At 33.9% G+C, this 18,184-nt stretch overlaps 1 protein-coding gene across 26 annotated transcripts in view; it reads left to right on the plus strand.

Moving 5' to 3' along the window:
• Window positions 1-18,184, plus strand: part of LOC107141895 (Scm polycomb group protein homolog 1) — a 158,934-nt gene that overhangs the window by 36,855 nt on the left and 103,895 nt on the right. For 25 of the 26 annotated variants that reach the window (XM_048815650.1, XM_048815647.1, XM_048815635.1 and 22 more), the window contains 2 exons: window positions 3,408-3,642; window positions 8,434-8,522. In XM_048815650.1, coding sequence (XP_048671607.1) covers window positions 3,408-3,642; window positions 8,434-8,522 — 324 coding nt within the window. Of the gene's footprint in view, window positions 1-3,407; window positions 3,647-8,433; window positions 8,523-18,184 lie in introns of those variants that run through there. The other variant, XM_048815655.1, reaches the window with a different exon arrangement.

The raw sequence follows: 18,184 nt of genomic DNA on the forward strand, positions 1-18,184 counted from the left end.
CTGGGAAAGCTGGGAATGGAACCACCATTTGACCCAGCTATTGCCCTTCTCGGACTATTCCCTGAAGACCTTAAAAGAGCATACTACAGGGATACTGCCACATCGATGTTCATAGCAGCACAATTCACAATAGCTAGACTGTGGAACCAACCCAGATGCCCTTCAATAGTTGAATGGATAAAAAAAAATGTGGCATTTATACACAATGGAGTATTACACAGCACTAAAAAATGACAAAATCATGGAATTTGCAGGGAAATGGATGGTTCTAGATCAGATTATGCGAAGTGAAGCTAGCCAATCCCTAAAAAACAAATGCCAAATGTCTTCTTTGATATAATGAGAGCAACTAAGAACAGAGCAGGGAGTCAGAGCAGGAGGAAAAGATCAACATTAAACAGAGACATGAGGTGGGAGGGAAAGGTAGAGAAAAGGGAAATTGCATGGAAATGGAAGGAGACCCTCATTGTTATACAAAATTACATATAAGAGGTTATGAGGGGAATGGGAAAAAAAAAAAGAAATGGACCCATCAATTTATTGTCAATTGATTTTCAATAAGGGTGCCAACATAGTTCTTTCAAATTTTCAAAAACCAGCACAAGAACAGCTGGAAATCCCCTTTGCCCTTCTGTACCATATTTAAAAAAAATGAACTCCAAATGGATCATAAACCTAAATGTAAAATCTAAAACTAAAAAACTCTTAGAACACATCAGAGTAAATCTTCATGACCTTGGCTTAGGTTATAGTTCCTTAGATATGGCACCCAAAACACAAATAACAAAAGAGAAAATAGATACATGGAATTTCAAAGTTAAAGCTACTGTTATTCCAAGGACACCATTGGGAAAATGAAAAGGTAACACAAAATAGGAGAAAATATTTACAAATCCTATATCTCATAAGTGACTTGTATCACAAATATTTTAAAAATCTTTTTAAAAAACTCATCAATAAAAATACAACACAATTTTTAAATGGGCAAGGAGTTTGAATATATATTTCTCCATATAAAATGACCAATAAGCACATGACAGAAATTCAATATCATTATCTCTACAGAGAAATGTAAATCAGAATTGTAGTGATACCACTTCACATCCACTAGATGACAAAAAATTTTAAAACAGACAATAACAAGGTTGGTAAAGATCTAAAGATATTGGAATGCTTGTTAATTGGTGCAGAAATTATAAAATCCTATAGCCACCTTAGAAAACAGTTAAGAGTTTACTCAAAATGTTAAATGTAGAGTTACCACATTACCCAGCAATCCCACTCATGAGTATATACCTAAGAGAATGGAAAATACAGGTCTACTCAAAATGTATCATAAGTGTTCGCCACATTATTATAATAGCCAAAAAGGAGAACAATCCAAATGTTCATCAGCTGATAAATTAGTAGCGTAGTATATCCATACAATGGAATATTATTCAGCAGTGAAAAGGAATGCAGTACTGTTATATCCTATAACATGAATGAACCTTGCTAAGTGAAAGAAACCATTCATATATTGTTCACATATTATGTAATTCCATCTGTATAAAATTCCAGAATAGACAAATCTACTGTAACAAAAATCATATTCATAGTTTCTAGGGACTAAAATGAGAGGGGAATAGAGAGTACCTCCTAAAATGAGTACAGGGTTTCTTTTGGACATTGATGAACTTATTATAAAATTAGATAGGTATAATGTTTGTATGACTCTGTGACTATATTAAAAATCATTGAATGCATACCTGAAAAGTATTCATTTTCTCATGTGTGAGTTAAACATATACCTAACATATGATCCAGCCATTCTGCTCTCAGATTATTATTATGCAAAAGAAAAGAAAGTCAGTTGGCCCTCCATCTGTGAGTTGCGTATCTGTGGATTCAACCAACCCCAAATCAAAAATATTTGGGGAAAAAATGTGTCTCTGCTGAACACGTAGTTTTTTTCCTTATCATTATTTCCTATACAATACAGTACAATAATTATTTACATAGAATTTATGTTTTATTAGGTACTATAAGTAATCCAGAGATAGTTTAAAGTATACAGGAAGATATGCATAAGTTTTATACAAATACTACACCACTTTATATCAAGTCCATTTTGTGGAATTAAGCATCTGCAGATTTTGGTATTTCGAGGGCATCCTAGAATTAATACTCCACAGATACCAATCAACAACAGTACATTTTCATATAAAGATTTGTATATAAATGTTTATAGAGCAGCTTCATTTGTAATTGACAAAAACTGGCAACAAACTAAATGACCAGCATCATGGTATATCACTTACCAATAAAAAGAAATGAATTTCAGATTGAGTAACAGATTTTGGAATATTTGCATATTATATAATGAGATATCTTAGGGATATGACCCGAATCTAAACCCAAAGTTCATTTATCTAATATGTACTTTATACATATGTCCTAAAGGTAATTTAATACAGTATTTTTAGTGCACCTGTGTTTTAACTGCAACCCATCACATGAGGCCAGGTGTGGAATTTTCCATTTGTATCATCATGTCAGTGCTCCAAAAGTTTCAGATTTTGTAGAATTTTGGATTTCAGACTTTCCAATTAGGGATACTCAACTGTATTGATATATTCAACAATATGGGTAAATGTCAGAATAGCTATGCTGAGTGAAACAAGCTAGACAAAAAGTGTATTTCCTGTATGATTCCATCTAATAAAAGATGCAAATCAATCTATAGTGACAGAAAGTAGATCAGTGGTTGCTAGGCATGGGAATCTGGAAAGACCCAGGAAAAGGTGTTACAAAGGAGCATATGAGATCCTGACGGTGATGGCCTTGTGCATTACTTTGATTGTGGTAATACTTTCATGGGTGTATATGGTGACGTAGGTATGTACACAATGTCAAGACTTATAAAGTATATAGTTTGTTGTATGTAAATTATGAGTTGATTTATAACTTAATTTCAATTTTTTAAAAAATATTAATTCCCAATAGTCTGTGTGGTAGATATACAGACCACTATACTGAATATTCCATGAAGAGACATTAAGGATATAGTTTAATGTGATTTAGTGGTCTTGAAAAGAAAGTGTTATACCAGAAGGGGTAGGGTGTTGGAAAAGGTAGAATGAGAAAATATTTAAATAACTGGACTATATCTTGTCCTTTTTTCACTACTATAAATTAATATTTGATGCTTAATAGGAAAGTAATTTTCTTCTTCACCTTCTTTCTTTGTGTTTCTTTGTATGAAACCTTTCCTAAGTGTTAGAGAATAACTCAGACAAGTTGTCCCTGGGCCAGTTATAACCAATTTGAGTCCAAAGCATATATTTTCAGGTTCCATCTCTTAACATCCTTATTGAAAATGCGGCTTACTTTTAGTCTTCTTAATCCTCATGACTTGTTCTCCTCAGTCCTTCACACCTCCAAGCAACGAGTTCAAGATCAGCATGAAATTGGAAGCACAGGACCCCAGGAACACCACATCCACATGTATTGCCACAGTAGTTGGACTGACAGGTGCCCGCCTCCGCCTGCGCCTTGATGGTAGTGACAACAAGAACGACTTCTGGCGGCTGGTTGACTCAGCTGAAATCCAGCCTGTTGGAAACTGTGAGAAGAATGGGGGTATGCTACAGCCACCTCTGGGTGAGTAACTAGACACAGGATTTCCCTAGCCCATCAGTTAGGTTCCAGAAATTGTACTCTTACATGGAAAAGCTTACAATCTCCCCCCATTCCTTCTTTTTCACATGGTCTCCTTAAAAGGCCCATCCAAAATGAAACAATCTGCAAATCTGGACATTTCTATCTCTACATTAGTTTATGATAGTCAAGCTTCTCTCACATTCTTCCTTTTCCTAACAAGAAACCACATTCTTCATCCTTTTTTGTCAGTGCCCTTTATTCCAAGAGAGAAAGTGTAAGGCAGTTTTTCCATTTAATCTTCTCCAAAAAAAACCAAAAATTTACACACATACACACACACACACATGCACACATACACGCACACGCACACACACAAACACACACAGGCACATGCACACACCATGAAGATTTCACCAAATCCTATGACAAGTAGTGAAAGAAAAATCTCCAGTAGAACTGATGACTGCATAAGGGTCCCTTATTTCCTCTCCTCCAGGTTTTCACTTGGTACTTTGCATTTTCTCATTTTGAATCCATTGTTAAGAAAATCCATTGCTTCATTTAAATTAATAACCCCACCAAATTTTTCTATTCCAGATTGAATTTACTTTTTTGCTTCAATATATATGAAAGATTCAGCTCAGCTCATCAATTACTATCATATTATCAATCATTACTGCACCAAGTTTTGGAGAGGGATGGACTTTAGAACCTGTTGCCCTCAAGAAGCTGAAATAGCTTAATCTAGTCGAATTAGATTATTCTGTCTGATTAGATTAACTTGATTAATCATTTTAAAGAGCTCCCCATGTGCTTGTTTAACATTTTCTCCCATTTAAAAAAATTATTTATAATATAAAGTTTCAAATATATGCAAAAGTAAATAATACAATGAATGTCCATATCATTTAACATGGTTCTCTCTCCTCTGTTTCCTAGATTGGTGCTAGATCTAGAGATTTTCTCAGATTTATGTTCTATTTTTCTGTAAGAATATTTCACTGATGGTGGTGTTTATTTCTATGCGGAAGTATATGTGGTCTGATTGTCTCTTTTTTTATCATGTAGCAGCCATTGATGTTCATGGTTTAGATCAAGAGTTAACAGATTTTTTCAGTGGGTTACATAGTAAATATTTCAGGCTTGTAGATCTTTTATAGCTACTATTCTTTGTCCTTTTAAGTGTGGAAAGCATCCATGAATAATACAAAATAAATTAATAGGCAGGGCTGTGTTCAAGCCTGCTGACTATAGTTTGCTAACCCCCTAGTTTAGATATATAAATTCATTATGGTTTCAAAGTGGAAAACTTTAATCCTGCCATATTCTACACAAATAAAATGAAATATATCTATTAAAATAAACTTTCATCCGTGGGCTAGGGTTGTGGCTCAGAGGTGGAGTGCTTGCTTATCATGTGTGAGGCACTGGGTTTGATCCTCAGCACCACATAAAAATAAAAGATAAAGGTGTTGTGTCTACCTACAACTAAATAAATGTTTTAAAAAGTAAATAAACTTTCATCTGGATTTTCTCACTGCCTGCAGTTCCTGTAGCTCATTAAGACTTACAAAGGAGAATGGGTGCCAAGTTTTACAAATATATAAATCAAGGTTATACATGGATTACAGGGCTTGGGAGGGCCGATTCCAAAGCATGTTATATTTGTTCTTATAAAGGGAGCTAACAAAATTGACATAAATTAGGAAAATAAAATAATTTTTTATCAATTCTTTGGTTATCTTGCAATGATACAATTCATACAGGATTATTTTCTATATCTATTTTTAAAATTATCAATTGATTTACTAGCACACTCCAAAAGTATTTAATAAATGTAGTTGTTTTTGTTTATCATAAAATTGTGATATTTTGATTCATCATACTAAAAGTCCATATTGATACTTGAATTGTCCCATTTTGGGACAGTAGAAGCCTCATCAGATTGTCTCCTTATTCTTACATATATTAGTAATATTTGTAGCTATTGTGAACTTTTGAAATTTCAAAATGTTCCACATTCATCTTGTACATTTTCCACCCTGGGATAGAAGGAGATATTTTTCTAGGTATCTAAATTTTTTTCAGTGATAAGTGGGATTTAGTGATCATAATCTGAGCACTATAGCACACAGTACTACTAGGGTGGTCACTCTTTCTTCGTTTTTTTTGTTAAAGAGGGGCAGAGCATTGTGATTTCATATTAATACTTCCCACTAAAATTCAGAACAGTGGTATTTATGCCTATTTCATCTCTACCGTCTTGAATCTGTATCTCCTTTATACCACAACAAAACCCTCATTCTCCACATGAACAAATTAACTCATTTGCTTCATTCCACAATACACATATAACAGTTTCAGGCTAGTTATCAACACTATCACCATTATGATTATTGGTAGTGTTTGAATTATTTGCAATTTTTTCTTACCTTCAAAGGAAATATAGCAAATAACATAAGATCTTATGGATTACCTTTTTTTCTGGATGGTTCTGCCACCAACTTAATAATTAAGATTCATTTGTTTTATTTATTTATTTTTTGAGGAATTGCATTTTAAAAATTAATTTCACTTTATAAATACATTAAATATATTCATTTTAAAAGCAAACTTTATAAAACAAGAGAATAAATCCCCTTCACCCTTTTCTTTCTTTCTTCCATATATAACTGCTCAATTTTATTATTTATCCTTCCATTTTGAAAGAGGCAAACAGATTTGAAAGAGGCAAATTTCAAAAACATATTTTGAAATTTATATGTGTATAAATACACAATGTATACATATATCATATTTATATATATATATATTTATATATATATATATATATTTATACATATATATATAAATATAAATATATATATTTATTGATTTATTGATGTATATATGTGTATATACACACATACTTGCCTATAAATACTGACACAAATGATTGCATACTTTACCTACTTTTCTCAACCTTGCTTTTTTCATTTATTGATATGATCTAAAGATGGCTTCAGAATAGTGTGGAGATATTTCTCATTCCTTTTTACAACTGCATTGTAAAAGTATATTATTCTCATTCTATTTTATGAATCATTATTTAAAAATGCATTGTGATGCAATTAAAAAAATATGAGCTCCCAAGGATAATATAGTGGCCATCTAAATCAAAATCTTTCCAAAAATTCTATAGAAACATACAGATGAAAAAGAAAAACAAACCATTCATAAGCATGCCTAAATTTAACTAGGAGTTAAGAATACCAAAAATTTGAATTATATTTTAGTGGGGATATAAAGATCTAAAGCCAGCAGAGATAATACCAGACCTGAACCAGAACGAAAAATTTTATGCAGATAGGATATACATTAAAAAAAAAAAAAAACAGAGAAAAAGCATTGGCAATCTAGCACAACCAAAATCACTCCTAGAAAGCAACACTTCCATCTAGAATGGAAAATATTAAGTTGTATGGGGCTTTTATTCCCATTTCCTCTTCTCATTTCCTCCCCCTGATGTTAACTTGTAGTTATTAATAGTTAATCCCAAATGCCAATTCTTCATTTTACCTGCATTAATATGTGTAAGATTAGTGTTGTGGGTAAAAGCATAGGCTTCTTAGGACTCAAGATTACTTAGGATTCGATCCTGTTTATGTCATTTGCACACTTTGAAATTGTAAGCAACTTAGTTAACATTGTGCTTCGTTCCTCCTCTGTAATATATAGATAATAATACTGGTCTCCTAGGGCTGTCTTAAGGGCTAAATTAGATTCGGTATAAAGTAACAGCACACAGTAAATACTTAAGAACAAAAATATTGTTGTTATTTCCAAGTCTGCAGCTTTGATGCTGAATAGATTTTGAATGGATTGAGAAGACTGAGGTGGGCTAGAAACTGTTGAGAAGCATTTTATTTTGGTCTCAGGATGAAGAATTGAAGGCAAATTATAAGAAGCATTTGGGGCTCGTATTAAACAATATGATAACAATAATGGTCTCAGGTTTATAATTCATTAATTAAATTATTCACATTTACTTGATGGATAACAATGGACAATTAACCCCTCTAGGCCCCTTATTACTCTTTCAGAAAATAAAAGTTTGAGGGTAAGATGATCCCCTCTGGCCTCATCATTCATGATTCTTAGATGTTAAAATAAACAAGGAATATAAAAAAGTAATTTATACTTGGTTTGTGTTTTTACATGTGTATGCATAAGAAAGAGATAGAAAAATATTGAATTAATTTATATTGAGACAAAGTGATTTGCTTATATGTTGATCTTATTAGTTGGCATGTTTATTTACCTCTTAAGACTATTAGATCCTCTTTTATACTCTACTTTCCAGATTATTTCTAAGTATTTGTTAATCCTTTTCTTACAACTTTTTTGGATTTTTCAAGGAAAGTCTTGTAGGCATTATGATATATAGTGTGTGATTTTTTAAAAAATATTTTTTACTTGTAGTTGGACACAATACCTATATTTTATTTATTTTTATGTGGTGCTGAGGATCGAATCCAGAGTCTCGCATGTGCTAGGTGAGCGCTCGACCACTAAGCCACAATCCCAGCCCCTAGTGGAAACCCGTCTTACTATTTACTTTGTAGCATTACCCGGGACAAGTTACATTTCCTCCAATGTACCTCCTTTTCCTCATCTTGTCTAATGAGGCATTTCTTTTATTTAACTTTTAAGTCTATTCCTAATAGCCTATGATTCTATGACTGTCACAGCATGTGTTATGGGAGGAGTAGCTGGAATTTCTTAATCTCCTCTTTGTTGTGTTTGCTGTAGGATTTCGGCTGAATGCCTCCTCTTGGCCCATGTTCCTTTTGAAGACGCTAAATGGAGCAGAGATGGCTCCCATCAGGATTTTCCACAAGGTAGGCCGTCCTTCAGCTATCACCAGTTCCAAGGAGCTACAGTTCAAATACTTACCTCCTTTCAATTACTGAGGCTCTGGCATCTGCCTTCTGTTTATGCCCTGAAGATGCCTTCTCAGAACCTGGTTCAGTAGAAGACTATTTTAGTACTTATGAGGTACCCATTATTCTCAGAGAAGTGTATTAAGGCTACAATAAAATAGGATTCCTGGTTTTTGGTTTCAGCTGTCAATAATAAGTTAATAAGATCCTTTTCATTCTTACCTATAAAATAGAACTTACCTTACCTATAAAATAGAACTTACCTGTAAAATAGAACTCTACCTTATTGGGTTGTTAAGAAGTTAAAATGTGTTTATTAATAGAACTATAAAATGTAATATAAATATAAAGGAACAAATCTTAAATGGAGTTCTGTAGAGTCTATGTTCTAAATAGAGAGAGGAAGAAAGGAGACTTTTTGAGTTCCTACAATAAGTTTGGGTCTTTATATATATACTATATCATTTAAAACCCACAGCTAACTTTATGGATTAAGAATTAGTAGTTCAGGATCCACCCAAACCAAGTTCTGTAGGGCCCAGGCACACAGCGGGTCCACTCCTTTCCCAACAAGGCAGACACACGCCAGAGCCTAGCCTCTGGTGCAGGACTGCCCCTTCTGACCAGTGCACTGCTGCGAGAGCCAATATCCAACCAGAGGGCTCACATAGCCCGTACAGGATCCAGGATTTCAGTAGGCTCAGTTCACCCCTCCCCCAGCAGGTCAGACACTTCCAAAGCCTAGCCTTTTGTACAGGACCACCCCTTCCTACCAGCAGACTATCATGGGAGGTCAAGCCCAGTGGCCCAGATCCACCCACTCCAACTTACACAGGTCCCAGTTCCAAGATGCAGTAGCATCCATTGAGGGACACCAGCAGGGTCTGGAAAGCCCAACATCAAGGTGAGGTACAGACAATTTGAACATGTACTACAAGAATATAGGGAAGAAACTGTAATATCTCAGATCCACACTTCAAGAAAGGAAGACACATAAACAACATGAAAAAACAAGGGAGGAAAGTGCCCCAAACAAACCAGTATACTATAATAACAGAACCTATGGACGGAGAAGTTGATGAAATGCCAGAGAAGGAGTTCAGAAGGTTCATAATTAAAATGATATGTGAATTAAAGAATGACCTAAATAAGCAAATACAAGCAAAAATTGATCACTCCGACAATGAGATAAGAGAACAAATACAGGTAGCAAAAGATTACTTCAAGAGAGAAAGAGAGACTCTGAAAAAAAGCCAGTCAGAAATTCTTGAAATGAAGGATACAATAAATCAAATAAAAAACTCAATAGAAGGCATAACCAACAGACTAGATCACTTGGAAGAAAGAGAACGTCAGATAATGAAGACAAAGTATACAATCTGGAAAATAAAGTTGATCACACAGTGAAGAAAGTTAGAAACCATGAACAGAACATCCAAGAATTATGGGACAGCATCAAAAGACCAAAACTAAGAGTTGTTGGGATAGAGGAAGGCACAGAGTTTCAAACCAAAGGAATGCACAATCTCTTCAATGAGATAATAGCAGAAAATTTCCCAAGCATGAAGAATGAATTGGAAAACCAAATACAAGAGGCTTACAGGACACCAAATGTACAAAATTACAACAGATCTACACCAAGGCACATTATAATGAAAATGCCTAGCATACAGAATAAGGATAGAATCTTAAAAGCCACAAGAGAGAGGAATCAGATCACATACCAGGGGAGACCAATTCATATCTCAGCAGATTTTTCAATCCAGACCCTCAAAGCCAGAAGGTCGTGGAACAACATATACCAAGCTCTGAAAGAAAATGGATGCCAGCCAAGAATCTTGTATCCAGCAAATTTAGCTTTAGATTTGATGATGAAATAAAAATCTTCCATGATAAACAAAAGTTAAAAGTATTTACAACTAGAAAGCCTGCATTACAGAACATCCTCAGCAAAATATTCCACAAGAGAAATAAAAGACAATGATGAAAATCAGCAGAGGGAGGGATTACACTAAAGGAAAATCTAATCATAGAAGAAACTACCAATCAAAAAACATAGACTAGCAGATTTTATCCAAAAAAAAAAAAAAGGACCCAACAATATGCTGCCTCCAAGAGACACATCTCATAGAAAAAGACATTCACAGATTGAAGGTGAAGGGTTAGGAAAAATCATACCACTCACATGGACTGCAGAAGTAAGCAGGGGTTTCCATCCTCATATCAAATAAAGTAGACTTCAAGCTAAAGTCAATCAAAAAGGATAAAGAAGGACACTACATACTGCTCAAAGGAACCATACACGAACAAGACTTAACAATTATAAATATATATGCCCCAAACAACGGAGCGTCAAACAAACTCTTCTCAAGTTCAAGATTCAAATAGATCACAACACAGTAATTTTGGGTGACTTTAACACACCTTTTCTAGCACTAGATAGATCTTCCAAACAAAAGCTGAACAAAGAAACTGTAGAATGCAATAATACAGTCAGTAACTTAGACTTAACTGACATATATAGAATATTCCAACCTTCAACAAGAGAATATATTTTCTTCTCAGAAGCACATGGATCCTTCTCTAAAATATACCATATACTATGCCACAAAGCAATTCTAAGCAAATATAAAAAAGTAGAGATACTACCCTGCATTCTGTCAGATCATAATGGAATGAAATTAGGAATCAATGAAAAAATAAGAAATAAAATCCACTTCAACACCTGGAGACTAAATAATATGCTACTGAATGAACAACGGGTTACAGAAGACATCAAGGAGGAGATTAAAATGTTTTTAGAACTTTAGATTTAAAAAGTTTTTAGAACTTTTAGTTTTTAGAACACAGATATATCGAAATCTCTGGGACACTATGAAAGCAGTGTTCATTGCATGGAGTTCATTCCTTAAAAGAAGAAAAAGTCAACAAATAAATGACTTAACACTACCTCTTAAAGCCCTAGAGAATGAAGAACAAATCAACACCAAAAGTATCAGAAGACAGGAAATAATTAAAATCAGAGCTTAAATTAATGAAATTGAAACAAAAGAAACAATTGAAAAAATTGACAGAACTGCTGGTTCTTTGAAAAAATAAATAAAATTGACAGACCCTTAGCCATGCTAACGAAGAGAAGGAGAGAGAAAACTCAAATCACTAACATACGTGATGTAAAGGAAATATAACAACAGACACTACAGAAATACAGAAGATAATTAGAAATTATTTTGAAAACTCCAATAAAATAGAAAATATTGAAAGCATTGACAAATTTCTAGAGGCATATAATTTGCCCAAATTGAATCAGGATAATGTACAGAATTTAAACCTATCAATTTCAAGCAACGAAAAAGAAGATACCATCAGAAGTCTACCAACCAAGAAAAGCCCAGGACCAGATGGATATACAGCTGAGTTCTACAAGACCTTTAAAGAAGAACTAATACAAATACTCTTCAATTTATCCCAGGAAATAGAAAAAGAGGGAATACTTCCAAACTCATTCTATGAGGCCAATATCACCCTGATTCCAAAACCAGGCAAAGACACATGAATAGGAAGGAAGGAAGGAAGGGAGGGAGNGGGGTTTCTAAAAGCATTTACCTTTAAAAGAGAGAGAGAGAGGAGAAAAAAAAAAAGAGGAGAGGGGAGGGAGGAAACTTCAGACCAATATCTCTAATGAACATAAATGCAAAAATTCTCAATAAAATTCTGGCAAATCGAATGCAAACACATATCAAAAAGATAGTGCACCATGAACAAGTGGGATTCATTCCAGGGATACAAGGTTGGTTCAACATATGGAAATCAATAAATGTAATTCATCACATCAGTAGACCTAAAGATAAGAATCATATGATCATCTCAATAGATGCGGAAAAAGCATTTGACAAAATACAGTACCCCTTTATGTTCAAAACACTAGAAAATCTTGGGATAAAAGGCATATATCTCAACATCATAAAGGCTATCTATGCTAAGCCCCAGGCCAACATCATTCTAAATGGAGAAAAATTGAAAGCATTCCCTCTAAAAACTGGAACAAGATAGGGATGCCCTCTTTCACCACTTCTATTTAACATAGTTCTTGAAACACTGGCCAGAGAAATTAGACGAAAGAAATTAAAGGGATACACTTAGGAAAAGAAGAACTCAAATTGGCACTATTTGCAGATGATATGATTCATACCCGGAAGACCCTAAAAGTTCCACGAGAAAAACTCCCAGAACTAGTAAATGAGTTCAGCAAAGTAGCAGGATATAAAATCAACACTCATAAATCAAAGGCATTTCTGTATATTAGTGACAAATCTTCAGAAAGGGAAATGAGGAAAACTACCCCATTCTCAATAGCCTCAAAAATAAATAAATAAAATGCTTGGGAATCAACTTAATGAAAGAGGTGAAAGATCTATATAATGAAAATTACAGAACCCTAAAGAAAGAAATCAAAGAAGATCTTAGAAGATGGAAAGATCTGTCTTGCTCTTGGATAGGCAGAATTAATATTATCAAAATGACCATACTTCCAAAAGCACTATACAGATTTAATGCAATTCCAATCAAAATCCCAATGACATTCCTCATAGAAATAGAAAAAGTAATCGTGAAATTCATCTGGAAAAATAAGAGACCCAGAATAGCTAAAGCAATCCTTAGTAGGAAGAGTGAAGCAGGTGGCATCACTAGACCAGACTTTAAACTATACAGCAGAGCAATAGTAACAAAAACAGCATGGTATTGGCACCAAAACAGACCAGTAGACCAGTGGTAGAAAATAGAGGATACAGAGACTAACCCACAAAACTACAGTTCTCTTATATTAGACAAAGGTGCCAAGAACATGCATTGGGGAAAGATAGCCTCTTCAACAAATGGTACTGGGAAAACTAGAAACCCATATGCAACAAAATGAGATTAAACCCCTATCTCTCACCATACACAAAACTCAACTCAAAGTGGATCAAGGACTTAAGAATACAACCAGAGACCCTTCATCTAATAGAAGAAAAAGTAGGCCCTAATCTCTATCATGTAGGATTAGGCCCCAACTTCCTTAATAAGACTCCTGTGGCACAAGAATTAAAATCAAGAATGAGATGGACTCAAACTAAAAAGCTTATTCTCAGCAAAAGAAACAATCACTGGGGTGAATAAAAAGCTTATATCTTGGGAGAAAATCTTTACCCCTTATACATCAGACAGAGCACTAGGGTATATAAAGAACTCAAAAAGCTAAACATTAAAAAAAAAAAAAACAAATAAATCAATAAATGAGCCAAGGACCTGAAGAGTCACTTCTCAGAAGATGATGTACAATCAGTCAACAAATACATGAAAAAATGTTCATCATCAGTAGCAATTAGAGAAATGCAAATCAAAACCAATCTAAGATTTCATCTCACTCCAGTTATAATGGCAGCTATTATGCATACAAACAACAATAAGTGTTGGCGAGGATGTGGGGAAAAAGGTACACTCATATACTGCTGGTGGGACACAAATTGGTACAGCCACTATGGAAAGCAGTATGGAGATTTTTTGGAAAATTGGGAATGGAACCACCATTTGACTAGGCTCCCTCTCTTTGGTCTATACCCAAAGGACTTAAAATCAGCATATTACAGAGACACACCCACATCAATGTTTAGCAGCACAACTCACAATAGCTAAACTATGGAACCAACTTAGATGCCCTTCAATAGATGAACGGATATATATACACAATTGGATATTACTCAGCAATAAAAGAGAATAAAATCATGGCATTTGCAGGTAAATGGATGGAGTTAGAGAAGATAATGCTAAGTGAAGTTAGTCAATCCCAAAAAACCAAATGCTGAATGTTTTCTTTGATATCAGGAGGTTGATTCATAGTGGGATAGGGAGCGGGAGCATGGGAGGAATAGACGAACTCTAGATTGAGCAGAGGGGTTGGAGGGGAAGGAGGGGACATGGGGTAATTAATGATCATTACTATCCAAAGTACATGTATGAAGACACGAATTGGTGTGAATATACTATGTATACAACCAGAAATATGAAAAATTGTGCTCTATATATGTAATAAGAACTATAATGCATTCTGCTGTCATATATAAATAAAAAATTTACATATAAAAAAAGAATTAGTAGTTCCATTTAATAGTTAAGGAAACATACTTTTGAATAAAACACTTGCTCAAGATCACATGGCTAAGTGGTGGAATGGGAATCCAAAACCTATATTCATTCTTCCTTATTTCTCAAGAGGAGAGGCAGACAAACTGCTGTTAGGTGAATTCTCTCTTGGGGTGAGAGTTATTGTAAGGGGAACTGAATTAGGTTAGCCTATACTGCTAGTTAAATCTAAACCCCAAGAGCCTTCTGGTTCTCAAAATTCAGTGTACAGGAAACTGGAAAACACTTTTACTACAAAATACCTAAAAATGCTGTCAGGCATGGGGAGACCTAACAAATATTCTTTTCAATGCTCTGCTGAGCTTACCAGAAAGTAAGAAAAATTTTACTTTTGGTAAGCCAAAAATGAAGGAAGAAAAATGATGGTATTAAATGTTTATACTGACCCTATCCCTATAGTTTCCTTAGGGGTTTTGCCAGTCTTACTTTTCGAGAATCGTGTCTTTTTATATATAAAAATACACACACACACACACACACACACACACACATGCTTAGGGCCCATTCAAGACAGGGAAATGTACCTGCATGCCACATAAAAACCAGAGAATGCCTCTGAAGTGTTTACCCCAAGTAAGAAAATGATTGCATTGATAAGTAAGAGTCTCTGCTAGACCATGTGTAGGGATGGGAATGGAGTCATCTCCTCTGATTAACAGAGCCTTTACCCTTGTTGTCCCAGGTTCACATAAACTCCCTATGTTGTTTAGGAATTCTACAGTTGTATGGATATTTCTGGGTGCCTAGAAGAAGCAAATCTAAAATCTATCTAGAGGGTTTGATGTCACCAAAATCCCAGAAGTGAAATACCACTGAAGATAAGCACTTAATCTCAAATTAGCCCTGAAAAGCTTTCAAAACAAATCTGCCATGAGGGGGAATCATTAAACAGAACAAACAGTAACATAACCCCAAGGACTTTCAACCAATAGAAATGTCACCTAGAGATTATAACTTAAGTATTTGAAAATAACTGAAGAACTAAAAGAAGGAATAAAAAAGTGAGAAAAAGCATAAAACACAATTTTTAAAAGACAGATTTGGAAGAAAAAGACCAAATGAAACATCTAAAGATGATACTTAAAGAAAAATTAATAGGTATATATGTAACTTAAACACATACACCTGAAGAATTACCTGGAAAACATGTTGAAGACTTTCCCTAGATTGTAGCACACAGAGAAAAAAAGATGGAAACATGAAAGGTAAAAAGCAAGAATACTTAACCACGGGCAAATTATCACCTATTTAAGACTGATGAACTGTAAATGAACGTACCCTAGAAAGTAATATAAACAAAATATTAATGTTCTTTTATTTACAACAGAAATTCAATAAATCAACTTTTGAATCACACAAACAAAAAAAGCAAGAATACTATTAGAAGGACTGACAGATGCCGAACATGAAATCCAGGAAGATTAATTAGAAAGGATAGAAACAGATAATATTAAAAAATATAATAACTGAGAGTTTGCCAGAGCATGTAATAAAAACATATATAGCTTAACACATCATAACTCTAGGAAACTAAAAGTCGACAGAGAAGATCTGAGAAAGTAATTAAACAGAATGTCTTCAAAGTGATCAGCTGACATGTTTCTTGACAGCAGCAGTATAAGCCAGAAGGAAATGGGATAATATTTTCAAAGTACTGAGAGAAAGTAGTCATCCACCTAGAATTCTATGTCATTGTAGAATGAAAGTAAAAATCAGATTTATCAAATAAACCAAAGGAAATTGATGTAACACCTGAATGAACAACTTAAGATTTTATTTCAGAAAGAAGGTGATTTAACCATAAAGTAAGAATGAGATGGAAGAAATAATGGTGAGGAAATATATTGTTTGCTTGTCACTTACTGTATAAAGCAATTATAATGACAAAAGGAAATACTCGGCAGTATAATAAAGTAGAACTAAATTGTCTACACTATACAACTTAGGAGTAGTTGAGGTATTCTAATGTTCTTTTATTGTTTCAGACTATAAATAAAAGATGAGTTTTAGTCTTTGTTATTCAACTATATAATTAAAATCTTACAGGGATCCATGAAAAGATTATAAATAGACTTAAATTTCTAAATCAATGGAGGGTAAGAAGGGTATGAAAACTTAGGTGATGAAAAAGAAGTAAAAGTGCCTTGGAAAATCAAGTTAAATAGAAACATAGACAATAAAATAACTGTAATAAATTCAGCTGGGCATAGTAGCACACACCTGTAGTCCCAGATAGCTACTTGGGTGGCTGAGGCAGGAGGACCACTGGAGCCCATGAGTTCAAGACATGGTGCCTAGGAAACAGACCCCCACCACCACAAAAAATTAAAATATTTCAAAAATCCCAGTTATCATAAGAAATGAAGCTAAACTTATCAGTTTAATCATATAGAAATTAACCCTTTTAAATTCTATATGCTGTTTACTATGGATGTTGCTTAAACATAATGACATAAAACTGTTAAAAGTAAAAGACAACAAACAACATTCTAGGTAAACTTTTATCAAAATAAAGCTGGTATAAACTATACCGAAATCAAAGGAGACTCTGATGCTAAAAAGCATTTAAAGCTTACCACTTAATCATTAAAAAGTACATTTTGTCAAGAATATTAAAGCATTTATAAGCATCTATAGTCCTGAAAGACATAGCCTCAAGATTTATAAAAATTTGACAATTGCATGACAAGATTGGAAAATTCAAAACCACTAAGGAGTGTCTGAATGCACTTCTCTCAATAATGGATAAATAATGTAGATAAAAATTAATATATCATGCAGTATGAAATTAGTTGATGGCTTTTTAAAAACCAGTTCATTTCTACCTAACAGCAACAAATGGCTTGAGAATAATTTTTTAAAAACCATTTATGATAACAATAGAATCACAATATGCCTAGAAAAGATGTTAGTAAGAAATCACAGGATATTTATAGAGGAAATTTAAAGTCTTTATTGAAGAAGTCTTAACAAATTGAAAGGACTGTCATGTTCATAGATGAGAACGCTCAATATCATACATAACAAAGGTTATTTCTTCCCAAATTAATATATAAACTCATTGAAGTCAAAATCTTAATGGAGTTTTCTGTGGGACATGACAAGCTGATAAAATTCATTGAAAGGTGAAGGAGAAAGAGCAGCCAAGACAATATTAAAGAATCACAAAGTAGGGGGACATTTCCTACCAGCTACTCGTTTTATAGGACTATGTTGTTGGTACAGGATGAAACAATAAGATATAGGGCAAGAACAGAGTGTACAACATTTTTTTTGAAACTTGATCCATGTGACTACAGATCAGCATCTAAGATTTTACACACTGCTGGTGAGTGTGTACAATGTTGCAAACACTTTGGAGTACAATTTAGCAATATTTAATAAAGCAGAAGATGTATATGTCTATCCTATATCTCAGCAATTCTACTCCTAGGTAT

The sequence above is a fragment of the Marmota marmota genome, unplaced genomic scaffold (genome assembly GCF_001458135.2).
Source record: "Marmota marmota marmota unplaced genomic scaffold, marMar, whole genome shotgun sequence".
Classification (NCBI taxonomy): domain Eukaryota; kingdom Metazoa; phylum Chordata; class Mammalia; order Rodentia; family Sciuridae; genus Marmota; species Marmota marmota.